This window comes from Nomascus leucogenys, chromosome 22a, assembly GCF_006542625.1.
Source record: "Nomascus leucogenys isolate Asia chromosome 22a, Asia_NLE_v1, whole genome shotgun sequence".
Classification (NCBI taxonomy): Eukaryota; Metazoa; Chordata; class Mammalia; order Primates; family Hylobatidae; genus Nomascus; species Nomascus leucogenys.
Window position 1 is genome coordinate 116,613,580 of NC_044402.1, and position 19,971 is coordinate 116,633,550.

Below are 19,971 nucleotides of genomic sequence, written 5' to 3' on the forward strand. Positions count from 1 at the left end.
TAAAAAAAAAAAAAGAAAATAGCTACTTCACCTCAGATACTTGAAAGAACTTTGATTAAGACAAAGAATGAACATATTCAATCTGCTAAAGGCATTTCTTCAATAAGGGTCTATCAGACTGGAGCCACGGAAGGCAGAGTATGGAACCCTAATACATTTGCATACAATTGAAATTTTGTTTTTGCCTACAAAAGGATATGCATGGAAAAAAGGGAATACTTTGGACAGAAAATCAGGACACAAATCAGGCACTGCCAAAAATAAATCACATAAAACTTTTTCTTTGAATTAAGAGAATTTATACAAATTTGACTTCATGAACAACAGAAACTACACATCAATAATTACCATAAAGGCTTTATTGCTCCAAAGGTATTTGCCACCAAAAATAAGTCATTGTATAATTCTAATTTTAATAATCTTAATTATGACACAATTTAGATTTTTTTCTACCTTTATAATTTTGTTGTTGTTGTTTTTGTTTTTGTTTTTTGGGTTTTGAGATGCAGTCTCACTCTGTAGCCCAGGCTGGACTGCAGTAGCATGATCTCAGCTCACTGCAACCTCTGCCTCCTGGGTTCAAGCGATCCTCCTGCTTCAGCCTCCCAAGTACCTGGGACTACAGGTGTGTGCCACCGCATCCGACTAATTTGTGTTGTTGTTTTTCAGTAGAGACAGGGTTTTACCATGTTGGCCAGCCTGGTCTTGAACTCCTGACCTCAAATGACCCGCCTGCCTCAGCCTCCCAAAGTGCTGGAATTACAGGCTTGAGCCACTGCGTCTGGCCTCTACCTTTACAATTAAATAGTAAAATCTTCTGGGAGTTCATGATCCCTAGAATTATCATTGATTTAAAATTATTCCATTTTTCAAATACTTTTATTAGAAATAAAAAGTAAAATCATTAAAATATGTTAATTTCTGTTACACATTTTTAAATCATAGGTTAAAAGACTTTGAGTGGGACATAAGAGTGTGTATATTTCAGGAATAGTTTTTCCATAGATATAATTCATAACATTTAAAAATCAGAAAAATGTTTTCCATACCAACTATAAGCTTTTAAAAAGTACAGAAGCATATCCTCAAGATGTGAAGGCACTGGGGGATGGAGGGCACCTTGTTTCCTCAGCTCAGAGCTTAGCTTTTTCCTTAAAAGTCTCCTTCATCCTTTTGACAACAGAAAGGTCCCCTGCTCCCTTGGGCCAGTTGTCATGATCTGTTAAAGAAGTGGAAAGCCTCCTGTCACTTGCCAATCTCATTTGTCCTCTTCATTCTCACCAAATCCTCTTGTTAATTTCCCTGGTTCACACATTTTCTCAGCACCAAAAAATAAATCCTTAGGGCAAACATTTGAGAAAAGACTTCAATTTGAATCTCAGGTCTGCCGCGCGTTAGCTTTCCTGAATTTGGGCACATGACTCTTCCTGAGCCTCAGTTTCCTCCTCTATTAAAGGATATAACAATATCTACCTTTTAAAGTTGTGAGGGTTAAACATGACACCATGTGTGCAGTGCTTAACACACTGTGGATCGTCAAGAAAGTGTCTCCTTAATAATCACAATTTAAAAATAGTGTCCTTACTTTGTACCAGGCACTGCTACTTGCCTCTCCAGCATCCAGGTCCCCATCTCTTCTTTCCAACAGCTTGTTTCCATTTAAGGATCTAGAAGGTGCCAGGGAAGCCTGGCACCAAGGCATGTGGTCTAAGCTAAGTCAGTCAGTGCACTATAACCCCGCCACAGTTATTGGTTGGAAATGGACATTTGCATAAGCTGATCGAATATAGAGTGGATCTCAGAATTTTGTTAGAAATTCTGGAACAAAGTCACTCCTCCAGCCCTCTCTCTCTCTGTCCATCTGGGTATGAACACAGAAGTATCAGCCTTACACACAGAAACAGCAGGCAGCCATCCTGCAATGAGGAGAGCCTGCCTTAAGATAGAGCCAACACCATGGAGGCAAAAACAGGAAAAGGGAAAAACTTGTCCTTGATGAGATCAGTGAGCTACTAAGTCGAGTCTTACCTGTTTTTCAGTTATGTGAGCCAGCAAATTCCTTTACTGATTAGACCATTTTGAGTTGTGACTAAAAGCATCCAATTTGACAAAAGACTTTATTTTTTTAATTTTTATTTTTTGAGACAGGGTCTCGCTCTGTCACCCAGGCTGGAGTGCAGTTGTGCGATCATGGCTCACTGCAACCTCGACTTCCTGGGCTCCAGTGATCCTCCTACCTAAGCCTCCCAAGTAGTTGGGACTACAGGCACAGGCCACCACGCCAGGCTAATTTTTTAAATGTTTTGTTGAGACGGAGTTTCGCCAGGTTGCCCAGGCTGGTCTCAAACTCCTGGGATCAAGCAATTGGCCCACCTTGGCCTCCCAAAGTGCTGAGAGTACAGGTGTGAGTCATGGTGCCCAGCCCCTGACATAGGGCTTTAAATGTGCATTATCTAAGGCCGGGCACAGTGGCTCATGCCTGTAATCCCAGCACTTTGGGAGGCCAAGGCAGGCGGATTACCTGAGGTCAGGAGTTCGAGACTAGCCTGGCCAACATGGTGAAACTCCATCTCTACTAAAACTATAAAAAAATTAGTGAGGCGTGGTGTCAGGCACCTATAATCCCAGCTACTCTGGATCCTGAGGCAGGAGAATCGCTTGAACCCGGGAGGCAGAGATTGTAGTGAGCCGAAATGATGCCACTGCACTCCAGCCTGGGCAACAAGAGTGAGACTCTGTCTCAAAAAAAAAAAAAAAAAAAAAAAAAGAAAAAGAAAAAGTCCCTTATCTAATTTAATCCTCCCAACAGCTCTATGAAATAAATACTGTATGTGTCCCTGCATATAGGAACAAAATAGAGGCTTATAGAAATTAACTTTCTCACAATCATTCAGCTAATAAGGGTAGAGCCAAGCTTCCATCTTAGGCATTCTCACTTTGGAGCTGCCAGTCTTAAAAGAAAACACCATAATGAAAGGCGGAATACTCTCATTATTCGGGGGGCAGTATATTCTTAAAAGATAGATGTACCCGCTTTCCTCAAAAACTTAAATATTTTTAATGATAAAAAGTGTTAGAATTACAAAAGAAAATCATTTCACTGAAGGCCTAAGGAAGAAGCTCTTTGAAATTTCTTTCCCTTCTAAAGGTAAAACAGTGCAACCTACGATAAGAAATAGTGACTGAATTCTACTGTGAGAGAAGTGGAAAGATTCTCTCCACCCTCACTACTTGGAATTTTTTTCAGAAAACAATATGGCAAAACCATGTAGGTATTTCTTCTTTCCAACCAAGACCCTTAAAACCACAGTATCTTATGGACATCACCACACTGATGTTATTAGTAATGAAATATATGTGGGAGGGGAAAATAATAAGTAAAATTAAAGTTCTATACTGTGATATTGTGAAACATACATTTGGTCTTCAACCCCATCTCCTGCATACAACTCCTAATATCCTAGACTCTCCAAAGTGATGTGTTCTTGTATGTTAATGATTGACTGATGGCTGGCAGCCCCTAGTTAGCTTCAGTATAGGGGCTGGTCACCAGACAGACCAAGGCATGATTACAGGGTTGGGACCTTCAGCCCATACCCACCCCACAACCTCTGGGGAGGTAAGAGGGGCTGAAGGTTAAGTTGATCACCAGTGGCTGATGGTCTAATCAACCATGCCTATGTAATGAAGCCTCCATAAAAACCCAAAAGGACTGGGTTCAAGAGCTTCCAGATAGCTGAACACATGAAGGTTCCTGGCAGGTGGTGGAGCCAAAAAGGACACAGAAGCTATGTGCCCCTTCTCACATGCCTTGCCCTGCGCACCTCTTCAGCTGTATCTCCTGTAATATCCTTTATCATAAACCAGTAAATCGAAGTGTTTTCCTGAGTTGTGTGAGCTGCTCTCGCAAATTAACCCAAAGAGGGGGTTGTGGGAACCCCAACTTGAAGCTAGGCAGTCAGAAGTTTTGGAGGCCCAGACTTGTGACAGTGCCCGAAGCAGGGGGCATCTTGTGGGACTGAGCCCTCAGCCTGTGGGATCTGACCCTATCTCCACTGTCAGAACTGAATGAGAGGACGCCCAGCTGGGGTCTGCTGCAGAACTGCTTGCTTGGTTGGTGTGTGGGAGAAGTAACCCAAATAACTGGTCACAGAAGTCTTCTGTGCTAATGGTTGTTGCATCTTGAGAGCAGAGGAAAACCAGTTTGAGTTTTTGCTCACCTCTCAGATATACTAATCATTTGTTAATGCAAAAAAGGCCTTAAGCCTTGATCAGACTGTCAGCACCTGAAAGAGTACGTAGACCCTGGGTCCTTGATATGAAATTCAAATTCACCTGGGTTACATCAACCACATGTTAATTTGCTAGGAGCCACTTAATTATCTTTAGCAACAGAAATTCAATACATTTGCATTTTATATCCTTTACTACATTTTTGGAGTGATTTAGAGTTATTAGCTTAGATAAACCTTTTAACTTCTGTGGATTTGTTTTGTTGTTTATAAAACTAGGATACTGGACTTAGTGATCTTTTAGGACCCTTCAAACTGCAAAGTTCTGTTATCTAGTCATGAGATGCATACACACACACACACACATAAAGGCATTTGCATGTAATATGAATATTTGATTTAAACTTATAAAACTTTTGTTTTTTTTTCTTGAGACAGAGTCTTGCTTTGTCTCCCAAGCTGGAGTGCAGTGGCATGATCTTGGCTCACTGCAATCTCCGCCTCCTGGGTTTAAGAGATTCTCCTGCCTCAGCCTCCCAAGTAGCTGAGACTACAGGTGCCTGCCACCACACCTGACTAACTGTTATATATATGTATATATATTATATATATATTTTTTTTTGAGACAGAGTCTCACTCTGTTGCCCAGGCTGGAGTGCAGTGGCACCATCTGGGCTCACTGCAACCTCCACCTCCTGGGTTCACACCATTCTCCTGCCTCAGCCTCCCAAGTAGCTGGTACTACAGGCACCCGCCACCAAGCCTGGCTAATTTTTTTGTATTTCTTAGTAGAGATGGGGTTTCACTGTGTTAGCCAGGCTGGTCTCTACCTCCTGACCTCAAGTGATCCACCCGCCTCAGCTTCCCAAAGTGCTGGGATTAAAGGCATGAGCCACCATACCCGGCCAAATTTCTGTTTTTGTACATAAAAAATGATGAATACAGAAATTTCATATGCCTTCATTCAATATATATCTCAAAGAGAGCACAAAATAGCACCACAGCAGCCCACCCCACCTAGCAGGCCTGATTGTTCTGCTCAGATATGTAAGCCATTTACTGGAGGAATAAAATGGAATTAAATCTTTAAAACTATAGCATGCTCTTGCCTCTTTTCTGTCTCCTCTTTAGAAACATATACTCATACTGAGAATATTTTTCAGGGTTCAAATTCCACCAACCTATGCATGCACAAAAAGCTAAGTTCTATAATAAAGATAGATATTTTCTGTGACTAGGAATATTTCATTTAAAAAATCACATCATGAATATAAACATTTTGTACATTTTGATGTTCTATAAGAAAGCACCCTCATCTCTTAAGTAACTACTTATAATAAATTTTAAACCCCTGAAAATGACACAGCATAAAGCTGGTGACTGCTCATTCCTCGGCTGCTCACCTGGTACCTCATACAAGTAAGTATGGAGACACTGGCCCCCATCCACATCCACCGACTGTCCAGTGATGAAGGAAGCTGCAGGAGACAGTAGGAAGCAGACCACAGAGGAGACCTGGAAACAGAAACACACACACACATGCATAGGTAAAAGCAAATACTCCCCATTTCTAACCGCCTGACATTCCCTAGTAAAGACATCTCAAAGCACATGATTGTAACATGAATCCAACAGTGTGTGCATGTGCACCACAACCTCACAGTACATAGACAACTTCCTTTTCCTACAACTTCCCTTTCCCCCTGAGCATCACCGAAATCAGGTAGGTGACTAGGGTAAAGGTGGCAAGGTATGAGGGATCCTTAGGCGGTGTCAAGCAAGCTACATGACATCAAGAAGCCATAAGTGAACTCAGTGCTTCAGCTCTGCTCTTTCCCATTTCAAACAATTCACTTCCTTCCATGCCTTTCATTGTCCTCCACAACCCCATTTTCCATCACTACCTTGTGCCTTTCATATTTTGGTCCCTGAAATAGTCAATGTGTCTGATTAGCAATAAACTAGCATTCTGGTTTGTTCAGTCTGTGGTCCTGTCAGGCCAAAAGCCCAGCAACACACATTCAAAGGAGCTCTCTACAAAAGGAACTTCAAAAATTTAGCCAGGCACAGTGGCGGGCACCTGTGGTCCCAGCTCCTTCGGAGGCTGACATGGGAGGATTGCTTGGGCCTAGGAGGTTGCAGTGAGCCGAGACTGCACCACTACAATCCAGCTTGGGTGACAGAGTGAGACTCCATTTCAAAAAAAAAAAAAATAAACTAAAGGCACTTCAGACTCCCACTGTACTCCTTAAAAATTCAAATAGGGAACTGATGAGCTCAGCAACATCTACTCTCAACCCAAACAGAAGGAAGTTATTTCACTGACTTGTAAAGGAGCTCTCACTTGAGGCTGTGGGAAGAAGCAGAGTTTCTCCAAGGGTGATGATCCAAAACACCTGCATTAGAATCACTAGGGATGCTTACTGAGACTCCAGATTCCTAGATCCTTCCAGGATCATCGCAATTGTAAGCTCTGGGGTTGGGGTCCCAGATTCTGCAGTTTAAAAGGCCCCCAGGCAGGGCCAGGACTAGGGTGAGGCAAATAAGGTGTCGAGGGTGCAAGATTTAAGGACGTATTCACTCTCAGGTTTGCACAAGTGCAAAATCTTCCCTGAGAGGGAGTGGGTCCTTAAATTTTGTGTCCATACCTTGCTTGCCTCATCCCAGTCCTGGTCCTATATTCACAAGGCTATACCTCCTTAAGACTCTAAGACCTTGGAGAGCAGCCAAGCCTTCTCTCCATCCTTGTATTCCCAGCAGCTAGTACAGTGCTGCACTATCTAAAACGAGGCCACTAGCCATAGTCGCCTACTCAAACACTTTCAATATGACTGGTCCAAATTGAGACGTGCCATAAGTATCGAACACACACTGGATTTTGAAGACTGAGTATGGGAAAAATAATGTAAAATATCTCATTAATCCTGGATGCTCCAAGGGGTGAAGAAAATAATCTCAATTTTCCATGTTGATTACATGTTGAAATGACCATGTTTTGGATAGGCTAAGTCAAATATATTATTAAAATTAATTTCACCTTTTTTTACTTTATGTGGCTCCTGGAAAGTTTAAAATTACAAATGTGACTATTAGTATATTTCTATTGGACAGGGCTGGTATAGAATTCACTATTTAAAAGGTCCCACATTGCTGTGAAAAGGCAGATTGTACTGAGACATGGTATCAAGCAACAGAGCTGGTTTTAACCCTATTTGATCCAGTAGTGACAACTCAGCCAATGAACATGTTTCTTAAAGTCAGCCCATCAAAAAGAGACTTGCTCCAATGAGCTCCTTTCTGAAATGCCATCCAGACAACAACCATCCCACCCAAGTAATCACAACCTCTAACAATCTGTAAACCACACTCCCTCAAAAACACAAAAAACCGGCCAGGCGCGGTGGCTCACACCTGTAATCCCAGCACTTTGGGAGACCGAGGCAGGTGGATCACCTGAGGCCAGGAATTCGAACCAGCCTGGCCAACTTAGTGAAACCCTGTCTCTACTAAAAATACAAAAATTAGCTGGGCATGCTGGTGCATGACTGTTAATCCCAGCTACTCAGGAGGCTGAGGCAGGAGAATCGCTTGAACCAAAAAAAAAACAAAAAAAGGTTTTTGTATGTAGCTATTTTAAAGTAAATGTTATTTATGTTAGCATGAACTCCTTTATTACTATTTTTAAATGAATTAATAGTATTTCTTAAATTTTAGTTTTAATTTCTAATACAGCAAATATAGATAATGTAAACCACATAAAGTATATATTTTTAATTATTATTATACTTTAAGTTTTAGGGTACATGTGCACAATGTGCAGGTTTGTTACATATGTATCCATGTGCCATGTTGTTTTGCTGCACCCATTAACTCGTCATTTAGCATTAGGTATATCTCCTAATGCTGTCCCTTCCCCCCTCCCCCCATCCCCCAACAGTCCCTGGAGTGTGATGTTCCCCTTCCTGTGTCCATGTGTTCTCATTGTTCAATTCCCACCTGTGAGTGAGAACATGCAGTGTTTGGTTTTTTGTCCTTGCGATAGTTTACTGAGAATGATGATTTCCAGTTTCATCCATGTCCCTACAAAGGACATGAACTCATCATTTTTTATAGGTGCATAGTATTCCATGCTGTATATGTGCCACATTTTCTTAATCCAGTCTATCATTGTTGGACATTTGGGTTGGTTCCAAGTCTTTGCTACTGTGAATAGTGCCGCAATAAACATATGTGTGCATATGTCTTTATAGCAGCATGATTTATAGTCCTTTGGCTATATATCCAGTAATGGGATGGCTGGGTCAAATAGTATTCCTAGTTCTGGATCCCTGAGGAATCGCCACACTGACTTCCACAATGGTTGAACTAGTTTACAGTCCCACCAACAGTGTAAAATTGTTCCTATTTCTCCACATCCTCTCCAGCATCTGTTGTTTCCTGACTTTTTAATGATTGCCATTCTAACTGGGGTGAGATGGTATCTCACTGTGGTTTTGATTTGCATTTCTCTGATGGCCAGTGATGATGAGCATTTTTTCATGTGTTTTTTGGCTGCATAAATGTCTTCTTTTGAGAAGTGTCTGTTCATGTCCTTCGCCCACTTTTTGATGGGGTTGTTCGTTTTTTTCTTGTAAATTTGTTTGAGTTCATTGTAGATTCTGGATATTAGCCCTTTGTCAGATGAGTAGGTTGCAAAAATTTTCTACCATTTTGTAGGTTGCCTGTTGACTCTGATGGTAGTTTCTTTTGCTGTGCAGAAGCTCTTTAGTTTAATTAGATCCCATTTGTCAATTTTGGCTTTTGTTGCCATTGCTTTTGGTGTTTTAGACATGAAGTCCTTGCCCATGCCTATGTCCTGAATGGTAATGCCTAGGTTTTCTTCAAGGGTTTTTATGGTTTTAGGTCTAACATGTAAGTCTTTAATCCATCTTGAATTAATTTTTGCATAAGGTGTAAGGAAGGGATCCAGTTTCAGCTTTCTACATATGGCTAGCCAGTTTTCCCAGCACCATTTATTAAATAGGGAATCCTTTTCCCATTGCTTGTTTTTGTCAGGTTTGTCAAAGATCAGATAGTTGTAAATATGCGGCATTATTTCTGAGGGCTCTGTTCTGTTCCATTGATCTATGTCTCTGTTGTGGTACCAGTACCATGCTGTTTTGGTTACTGTAGCCTTATAGTATAGTTTGAAGTCAGGTAGCGTGATGCCTCCAGCTTTGTTCTTTTGGCTTAGGATTGACTTGGCGATGCAGGCTCTTTTTTGGTTCCATATGAACTTTAAAGTAGTTTTTTCCAATTCTGTGAAGAAAGTCATTGGTAGCTTGATGGGGATGGCATTGAATCTATGAATCACCTTGGGCAGTATGACCATTTTCACGATATTGATTCTTCCAACCCACGAGCATGGAATGTTCTTCCATTTGTTTGTATCTTCTTTTATTTCATTGAGCAGTGGTTTGTAGTTCTCCTTGAAGAGGTCCTTCACATCCCTTGTAAGTTGGATTCCTAGGTATTTGATTCTCTTTGAAGCAATTGTGAATGGGAGTTCACTCATGATTTGGCTCTCTGTCTGTTATTGGTGTACAAGAATGCTTGTGATTTTTGCACAATTGATTTTGTATCCTGAGACTTTGCTGAAGTTGCTAATCAGCTTAAGGAGATTTTGGGCTGAGATGATGGGGATTTCTAGATATACAATCATGTCATCTGCAAACAGGGACAATTTGACTTCCTGTTTTCCTAATTGAATACCCTTTATTTCCTTCTCCTGCCTGATTGCCCTGGCCAGAACTTCCAACACTATGTTGAATAGGAGTGGTGAGAGAGGGCATCCCTGTCCTGTGCCAGTTTTCAAAGGGAATGCTTCCAGTTTTTGAACATTCAGTATGATATTGGCTGTGGGTTTGTCATAGATAGCTCTTATTGTTTTGAGATACGTCCCATCAATACCTAATTTAATGAGAATTTTTAGCATGAAGGGTTGTTGAATTTTGTCAAAGGCCTTTTCTGCATCTATTGAGATAATCATGTGGTTTTTGTATTTGGTTCTGTTTATATGTTGGATTACATTTATTGATTTGTGTATGTTGAACCAGCCTTGCATCCCAGGGATGAAGCCCACTTGACCATGGTGGATAAGCTTTTTGATGTGCTGCTGGATTCGGTTTGCCAGTATTTTATTGAGGATTTTTGCATCAATGTTCATCAAGGATATTGGTCTGAAATTCTCTTTTTTGGTTGTGTCTCTGCCAGGCTTTGGTATCAGGATGATGCTGGCCTCATAAAATGTGTTAGGGAGGATTCCCTCTTTTTCTATTGATTGGAATAGTTTCAGAAGGAATGGTACCAGTTCCTCCTTGTACCTCTGGTAGAATTCGGCTGTGAATCCATCAGGTCCTGGACTTTTTGGTTGGTAAGCTATTGATTATTGCCACAATTTCAGAGCCTGTTATTGGTCTATTCAGAGATTCAACTTCTTCCTGGTTTAGTCTTGGGAGGGTGTATTTGTCGAGGAATTTATCCATTTCTTCTAGATTTTCTAGTTTATTTGCATAGAGGTGTTTGTAGTATTCTCTGATGGTAGATTGTATTTCTGTGGGATTGGTGGTGATATCCCCTTTTTCATTTTTTATTGTGTCTATTTGATTCTTCTCTCTTTTCTTCTGTATTAGTCTTGCTAGCAGTCTATCAATTTTGTTGATCTTTTCAGAAAACCAGCTCTTGGATTCATTAATTTTTTGAAAGGTTTTTTGTGTCTCTGTTTCCTTCAGTTCTGCTCTGATTTTAGTTATTTCTTGCCTTCTGCTAGCTTTTGAATGTGTTTGTTCTTGCTTTTCTAGTTCTTTTAATTGTGATGTTAGGGTGTCAATTTTGGATCTTTCCTGCTTTCTCTTGTGGGCATTTAGTGCTATAAATTTCCCTCTACACACTGCTTTGAATGTGTCCCAGAGATTCTGGTATGTTGTGTCTTTGTTCTCATTGGTTTCAAAGAACATCTTTATTTCTGCCTTCATTTTGTTATGTACCCAGTAGTCATTCAGGAGCAGGTTGTTCCGTTTCCATGTAGTTGAGTGGTTTTGAGTGAGTTTCTTAATCCTGAATTCTAGTTTGATTGCACTGTGGTCTGAGAGACAGTTTGTTATAATTTCTGTTCTTTTACATTTGCTGAGGAGAGCTTTACTTCCAACTATGTGGTCAATTTTGGAATAGGTGTGGTGTGGTGCTGAAAAAAATGTTTATTCTGTTGATTTGGGGTGGAGAGTTCTGTAGATGTCTATCAGGTCTGCTTGGTGCAGAGCTGAGTTCAATTCCCGGGTATCCTTGTTAACTTTCTGTCTCGTTGATCTGTCTAATGTTGACAGTGGGGTGTTAAAATCTCCCATTATTATTGTGCGGGAGTCTAGTCTCTTTGTAAGTCACTGAGGACTTGCTTTATGAATCTAGGTGCTCCTGTATTGGGTGCATATATATTTAGGATAGTTAGCTCTTCTTGTTGAATTGATCCCTTTACCATTATGTAATGGCCTTCTTTGTCTCTTTTGATCTTTGTTGGTTTAAAGTCTATTTTATCAGAGACTAGAATTGCAACCCCTGCCTTTCTTTGTTTTCCATTTGCTTGGTAGATCTTCCTCCATCCCTTTATGTTGAGTCTATGTGTGTCTCTGCACGTGAGATGGGTTTCCTGAATACAGCACACTAATGGGTCTTGACTCCTTATCCAGTTTGCCAGTCTGTGTCTTTTAATTGGAGCATTTAGCCCATTTACATTTAAAGTTAATATTGTTATGTGTGAATTTGATCCTGTCATTATGATGTTAGCTGGTTATTTTGCCCGTTAGTTGATGCAGTTTCTTCCTAGCCTTGATGGTCTTTACAATTTGGCATGTTTTTGCAGTGGCTGGTACCGGTTGTTCCTTTCCATGTTTAGTGCTTCCTTCAGGAGCTCTTGTAGGGCAGGCCTGGTGGTGACAAAATCACTAAGCATTTGCTTGTCTGTAAAGTATTTTATTTCTCCTTCATTTATGAAGCTTAGTTTGGCCGGATATGAAATTCTGGGTTGAAAATTCTTTTCTTTAAGAATGTTGAATATTGGCCCCCACTCTCTTCTGGCTTGTAGAGTTTCTGCTGAGATCAGCTGTTAGTCTGATGGGCTTCCCTTTGTGGGTAACCCAACCTTTCTCTCTGGCTGCCCTTAACATTTTTTCCTTCATTTCAACTTTGGTGAATCTGACAATTATGTGTCTTGGAGTTGCTCTTCTCAAGGAGTATCTTTGTGGCAGTCTCTGTATTTCCTGAATCTGAATGTTGGCCTGCCTTGCTAGATTGGGGAAGTTCTCCTGGATAATATCTTGCAGAGTGTTTCCCAACTTGGTTCCATTCTCCCCGTCACTTTCAGGTACACCAGTCAGACGTAGGTTTGGTCTTTTCACATAGTCCCATATTTCTTGGAGCCTTTGTTCATTTCTTTTTATTCTTTTTTCTCTAAACTTCCCTTCTCACTTCATTTCATTCATTTCATCTTCCATCACTGATACCCTTTCTTCCAGTTGATCGCATCAGCTACTGAGGCTTCTGCAGTCTTCACATAATTCTCGAAACTTGGCTTTCAGCTCCATCAGCTCCTTTAAGCACTTCTCTGCATTGGTTATTTTAGTTAAACATTCGTCTAATTTTTTTTCAAAGTTTTTAACTTCTTTGCCATTGGTTTGAATTTCCTCCCATAGCTCAGAGTAGTTTGATTGTCTGAAGCCTTCTCTCAACTCATCAAAGTCATTCTCCATCCAGCTTTGTTCCTTTGCTGGTGAGGAACTGCATTCCTTTAAAGGAGGAGAAGCACTCTGCTTTTTAGAGTTTCCAGTTTTTCTGCTCTGTTTTCTCCCCATCTTTGTAGTTTTTTCTCCTTTTGGTCTTTGATGATGGTGATGTACAGATGGGTTTTTGGTGTGGGTGTCCTTTCTGTTTGTTAGTTTTCCTTCTAATAGACAGGACCCGCAGCTGCAGGTCTGCTGGAGTTTGCTATAGGTCCACTCCAGACTCTGTTTGGCTGGGTGTCAGCAGTGGTGGCTGCAGAATAGCAGATTTTCATGAACCGCAAATTCAGCTGTCTGATCGTTCCTCTGGAAGTTTTGTCTCAGAGTAGTACCCGGCTGAGTGAGGTGTCAGTCTGTCCCTACTAGGGGATGCCTCCCAGTTAGTCTGCTCGGGGGTCAGGGTCCCACTTTAGGAGGCAATCTGCCCATTCTCAGATCTCCAGCTGCATGCTAGGAGAACCACTACTCTCTTCAAAGCTGTCAGACAGGGACATTTAAGTCTGCAGAGGTTACTGCTGACTTTTTGTTTGTCTGTGCCCTGCCCCCAGAGGTGGAGCCTACAGAGGCAGGCAGGCCTCCTTGAGCTGTGGTGGGCTTCACCCAGTTCGAGCTTCCCGGCTGCTTTATTTACCTAAGCAAGCCTGGGCAATGGCGGGCGCCCCTCCCCCAGCCTGGCTGCCGCCTTGCAGTTTGATCTCAGACTGCTGTGCTAGCAATCAGCGAGACTCCGTGGGCGTAGGACCTTCCGAGCCACGTGCGGGACACAATCTCCTGGTGTGCCATTTTCCAAGCCCGTTGGAAAAGTGCAGTATTAGGGTGGGAGTGACCCAATTTTCCAGGTGCCGTCTATCACTCCTTTCTTTGACTAGGAAAGGGAACTCCCTGACCCCTGATGCGCTTCCTGAGTGAGGCAATGCCTCGCCTTGCTTCGGCTCACGCACGGTGCGCTGCACCGACTGTCCTGCACCCACTGTTTGGCACTCCCTAGTGAGATGAACCCAGTACCTCAGATGGAAATGCAGAAATCACTCATCTTCTGCATTGCTCATGCTGGGAGCTGTAGACCGGAGCTGTTCCTATTCCGGAAAGCTCTTTTTTTTTTTGAGAAGGAGTCTCACTCTGTCACCCAGCCTGGAGTGCAGTGGTGCAATCTCTGCTTACTGCAACCTCCATGTCCCGGGGTCAAGCAATTGCCCTGCTTCAGCCTCTCAGGTAACTGGGTCTACAGGCACATGCTACCACGCCTGGCTAATTTTTGTATTTTTTAGTATAGACGGGGTTTCACCATGTTGGCCAGGCTGATCTTGAACTCCTACCTCAAGTGATCCGCCTGCCTCAGGCTTCCAAAGTGTTGGGATTACAGGTGTGAGCCACTGTGCCTAGCCTCCCAAAGTATTCTATCCAAAATAAAAATGTAATATAATTCCCTTGATTAAAATTCATTAAATATTACTCTTAGTTTTCAGAATACAAATCCAAAGACCTTGGTTAACATGGCTCATCAGATGTTTGATTTAACAGTATCTTCCAAAATACAATGCAAGTCTATTTTGGTTCAGGAACTCTGTTTCTAGAAACATATCCCCTCACACAAGAGTACATGATTATATTCATAATGTTCATCGCAGAATTACTGCAAGAACAAAAATATAAATAAAATCCAAATCATAATGGGATTTGATTATATTGTAATATACCCATAACAAGTTTCAGAAAATAACACAGAGCAAATCCTGTTTTCGTAAAAAAGTCAATAAATAGGCCAGGCGTGGTAGCTCACGCCTGTAATCCCAGCACTTTGGGAGGTCGAGGCAGGCGGATCACCTGAGGTCAGGAGTTCAAGACCAGCCTGACCAGCATGAAGAAACCCTGTCTCTACAAAACTAGCCAGGTGTGGTGGCGCATGCCTGTAATCCCAGCTACTCTGAAGGCTGAGGCAGGAGAATCTCTTAAACCCAGGAGGTAGAGGTTGCGGTGAGCCGAGATCATGCCACCGCACTCCAGCCTGGGCAACAAGAGTGCAACTTCATCTCAGAAAAAAAAAAAAGAGTCAACAAATACAAATTTTTAATGCATGCATAGTGCATTTCTGGAAAGACATTCACCAAACTGATAATAAAAGCTAGTTCTAAGCATGATAACTCTTTTAAAGAGTTTCATGGGTTTGCTTTTATAATTATCACTTTAATAAATCTGAAAGTCATTTTGTATATAATACAGGATAGGGAATCTAATTTATTACTAAACAGCCAAATGCCCCCAACACTTTGCTGAGTGTTTAATCCTTTCCTTACAGATTGAAATGCTACTTTGACTCCATAAACTCCCACATATGGTTCCAATTCAAGAATCTGTTCTGTTCTACTATTTTTAATATGTTTCATTACCAGCACCAGATGCTGTAAATAAATACAGCTTCATAGTATGTAAATACACAGTACATAAATAAATATAGCTTCATGGTTTCATTACACCATGAAGGGTAATCCTCTCATTATTCATTTTCAAAACATTTTTGGCAATTTTTGCATAAATATTTTTGATAGAATCAGCGTGTTAAATTCCCAAAAGATATTAAATTTATAAATTAATTTAGGGAAACCTGACTTTTTAATAAAATTGGTTCTCCCCATCAAGGAATATTATATGCCCCTAATCTGGTCTTTTTGCTGCTCCACAGAAAAAGGGGTTTGTTTTGTTTTGTTTTTTTCATTTATGAAACTGATGCACTGCCCTAAGGAGGCAGGTGATTTTCTTTTTTTTTTCATTTAGAGGTAAGTTTACTACTAATTGTTTTCATTTTTATTATTGTGGGAAAGACATCCTTTTCTTTTTTCTTTTTTTTATTTTATTTTATTTTTTGAGATACAGTCTTGCTCTGTCGCCCAGGCTGGAGTGCAGTGGCGCGATCTCAGCTCACTGCAAGCTCCGCCTCCCAGGTTCATGCTATTCTCCTGCCTCAGCCTCCCAAGTAGCTGGGACTACAGGTGCCCGCCACCACGCCTGGGTAATTCTTTTTGTATTTTTAGTAGAGGCGGGGTTTCACCGTGTTAGCCAGGATGGTCTCGATCTTCTGACCTCGTGATCCACCTGCCTCGGCCTCCCAAAGTGCTGGGATTACAAGCGTGAACCACTGCGCCTGGCCTCATTTTCTTAAAAAAAAAAAATTACATTTCAAGACTGATGCAAAGCTAGGTGTGGTGGCTCACACCTGTAATCCCAGCACTTTGGGAGGCTGAGGTGGGCGTATCACTTAAGATCAGGAGTTCGAGACCAGCCTGGCCAACATGGTGAAACTTCACCTCTACTGAAAACACAAAAATCAGTCGGGTGTGGTGGCATACACCTGTAATTCCAGCTACTCGGGAGGCTGGGGCAGGAGAATTGCTTGAACCCAGGAGGTGGAGGTTGCAGTGGGCCAAGATCACACCACTGCACTCTAGCCTGGCAGTGGGCCAAGATCGCGCCACTGCACTCCAGCCTGGGCGACAGAGAGACTCTGTCGAAAAAGTCATCGTCTTCGTCATCATCATCATCCTAGCACTGTGGGAGGCCAAGGTGGGAGTTCAAGCCTGCAGTGAGCTATGATCGTGACACTGTACTTAGCCTGTAACAGAGTGAGGCACTGTCTCAAGCAAAAAAAAAAAAAAAAAAAAGACTGCTGTTGGCAGTTTGGAAAGCTGCTGATTTTACAGACTTCAACCTTAACCGAAATCTCATGTGGAACTTCATATGGCCATAACTGTCTGATTTGCTTAGGGTCCTGCGTACCAACAAATGCCATGTAATAAAATAATGTAGCTGAAAATACAGTAAAACAAACTAATAAAAAAACGCTGTTATTAATTTATACCGCATTCACTCTCAAGTACAGATTGCTGTCAGTAGTCAAAGCACAACCAGAATATCTGAGAGCCAGAAAGAACAGGGGAAATGATCTGCTGGCAGTGGGAGAAATAATGTCATCCAGACCGCATAAAAACGATACTGAATTACAAATTCCAAAGTAGAACACACAGCAATTCTAATCAATGCTGGAAATATACCTTACCTCTTCAGGAACACCAATTCGTTTAGCGGGGATTTTCTGAAAAGACTCTTCAAAGAAGCTTTGTCCCTGGGAACCATAGTTCTCCATAGCAGTCTGGGAATAAATAACTCCCTGTGTTGAAAAATAAAACAGGGACAAAATAAAGTACACTACATTAAATTTTAATTATAAAGATATCAAGATAGTCTACTGGCATTTCAAACATTAAGTAGCTTAAGTCAAAAAAAAGTTAACAGTGCTGATATTAAATTTCCTCCGTGTTGTCAAAGAAGTACAGTCCCCACCACCCACAAATGGATGATCCAAATGGTTATTCTGTGACCTCTTCCTCCTCCTAACCATGCCCTGGATTTTTTCATGAAAGACCTGTTTTCTGAAGGTCATGATTGCGTAAGTAAATGAAAGAGGCACTTAACTTGGAACAATGGGACAGGGGACTCTGTCTATTTTAGTTTCCATTTGGCTTCTCTGCTTTGCAAGAGAAGACTGGGCAATGGCTACGTGAGACTTAGAAAAATGCAATATTTTCTTGGCTTTTTACCTAGATTGAAATTGCAAATAAAGCATTTGAATCCAATATCAATAAACTAAAATTTTAATTGTTTAGGAATTTTTTAATGTATCTTTCACTAGCTTTCTAAGGTCAGGAAAATTACTCAAAAACTGTATCCCAGGCCAGGTGCAGTGGCTCATGCCTGTAATCCCAGCACTTTGCGAGGGTGAAGCTGGAAGATTGCATGAGCCTAGGAGTTTGAGACCAGCCTGGGCAAAATAGAGAGACTATATCTCTACAAAAAATATAAAAAAGAATTAGCTGGGCATGGTGGTACACGCCTATGGTCCCAGCTACTCAGGAGGCTGAGTTGGGAGGATCGCTTGCACCCAGGAGGTCGAGGCTGTAGTGAGCCGTGATCGCACTACCGCAATTCAGCCTGGGCAACACAGTGAGACCTTGTCTCAAACATTTAAAAAAAAAAAAATTGTATCTTACAGGATACAGCTATTTGTAATAGATTCAAACTGTTAAATTATGGAGAGGAGGGGAGGAAAGAGAAGTTAAAATAAAATTAGAAAATGTGGCAGTTTTAGTAACTTCAAATGATACTGGAGAGATATATTGGTTTCCAGTTACACAATATGTTGCCTTTTATTTAAAGAGGATAAAATCTAGAAGTATTAAAATTTGATCATTTAACCGAAAAAGTCTCTGGAAGGCAAACATGAATTAGTATTACGAGCACCTTTGTCAGAGATGAGATTACTAACTTCACGCTTGAAGTCAATCATGCTTAGTCTTCATTGAGTGGCACAGATAACACCTATTGATATTACAGAGATAAGATCTATAGATAGGCTGGGCGCGGTGGCTCATGCCTGTAATCCCAGTACTTTGGGAGGCCAAGGTGGGTGGATCACGAAGTCAGGAAATTGAGACTATCCCAGTCTCTACAAAAAATACAAAAATTAGCCAGGGGTGGTGGCACGTGCCTGTAGTCCCAGCTACTCGGGAGGCTGAGGCAGGAGAATCACTTGAACCCAGGAGGCAGAGGTTGCAGTGAGCCAAGGCTGCACCACTGCACTCCAGCCTGGGCAACAGAGCAAGACTCCTTCTAAAAAAAAAAAGCCAGAATCAAGAATCACTGGTTTAACATTCTTGACAATCTGGCTGTAAATCAAAGAGTACTTCCATAATGATAATTAGACTTTCTGGGCCGGGTGCGGTGGCTCACCTCTGTAATCCCAGCACTTTGAGAGGCCATGGTGGACAGATATCCTGAGCTTAGGAGTTCGAGACCACCCAGGGAAACATGGTGAAAACCCGTCTCTACTAAAATACAAAAAATTAGCTGGGCATTGTGGCATGTGCCTGTAGTCCCAGCTACTCAGGAGGCTGAGGCACGAGAATCACTTGAGCCTCGGAGGTGGAGGTTATAGTGAGCCACGATCATGCCACTGCACTCCGGCCTAGGCAACACAGACTCCATCTCAAAAAAAAAAAAAAAAAAAAAAAAAAAAAAAAGAAAATTAGACTTTCTCATTTTATCTGTTTTAATGTCAATCTTTTATGCTATACTTGCATATTACCAAATACCTCTATCAACACCACAAATGGAATCAGAAAAGCATAATTTGTCAGTAAATTTCAATATAGATCGTTTACCTACAGGGGCAACACAATTGATCCGTACTCCACTGCAGGCCCATTCCAAAGCTAAAGATTTGGTGAGGTTGTAAACACCTGCTCTTGCAGCTCCAGAATGCCTTTGAAAGACAAAACATAAACATGACAATCAGCTTCTGTTGAATATTTCTCTCGTTCACCAAGCTCACAGGTATGCCAACTACCTGACAGAATTCTACCAGAGACTTCTTGCTATGGAGTCTGTCTTGTTGAGTTTGTCTAAACAACGAAGAAAAAACTATGTCCTTCAATATTAAATCCAAGCCACAGCTGATGATCAAGCAAATCTCACATGGCATAGACCCAGATAAGGCTCCCCAAATCACTATGTAAGAGGAATACTTTGAAGAACTTTGATTATAAAGGAAAACAAATTGGTAATTTTAAGGATTTCAAGCATGTGGTTATTTTTAAAATTGATTTTAAATAACAAAGGAGGCCAGGTGCAGTGGCTCACACCTATAATCCCAGCACTTTGGGAGGCCAAGGCGAGCGGATCACCTGAGGTCAAGAGTTCAAGACCAGCCTGACCAACATGGTGAAACCCCATCTCCACTAAAAATACAAAAATTACTGGGCATGGTGGCAGGCATCTGTAATCTCAAGCTATTCAGGAGGCTGAGGCAGGAGAATCGCTTGACCCTGGGAGGTGGAGGTTGCAGTGAGCTGTTATCACACCACTGCACTCCAGCCTGG

General features: G+C 41.5%; 1 protein-coding gene across 1 annotated transcript in view; it reads right to left on the reverse strand.

Moving 5' to 3' along the window:
* Nucleotides 1–262: 262 nt before the first annotated feature.
* PECR (peroxisomal trans-2-enoyl-CoA reductase) overlaps nt 263–19,971 on the reverse strand; it is a 50,045-nt gene continuing 30,336 nt past the window's right edge. Inside the window, exons 5-8 of the mRNA XM_030802959.1 lie at nt 19,259–19,355; nt 17,094–17,204; nt 5,636–5,747; nt 263–1,219 (exon numbers count right to left, since the gene is read on the reverse strand). Coding sequence (XP_030658819.1) covers nt 1,134–1,219; nt 5,636–5,747; nt 17,094–17,204; nt 19,259–19,355 — 406 coding nt within the window. The 3' untranslated portion in view covers nt 263–1,133. The remainder of the gene's footprint in view (nt 1,220–5,635; nt 5,748–17,093; nt 17,205–19,258; nt 19,356–19,971) is intronic.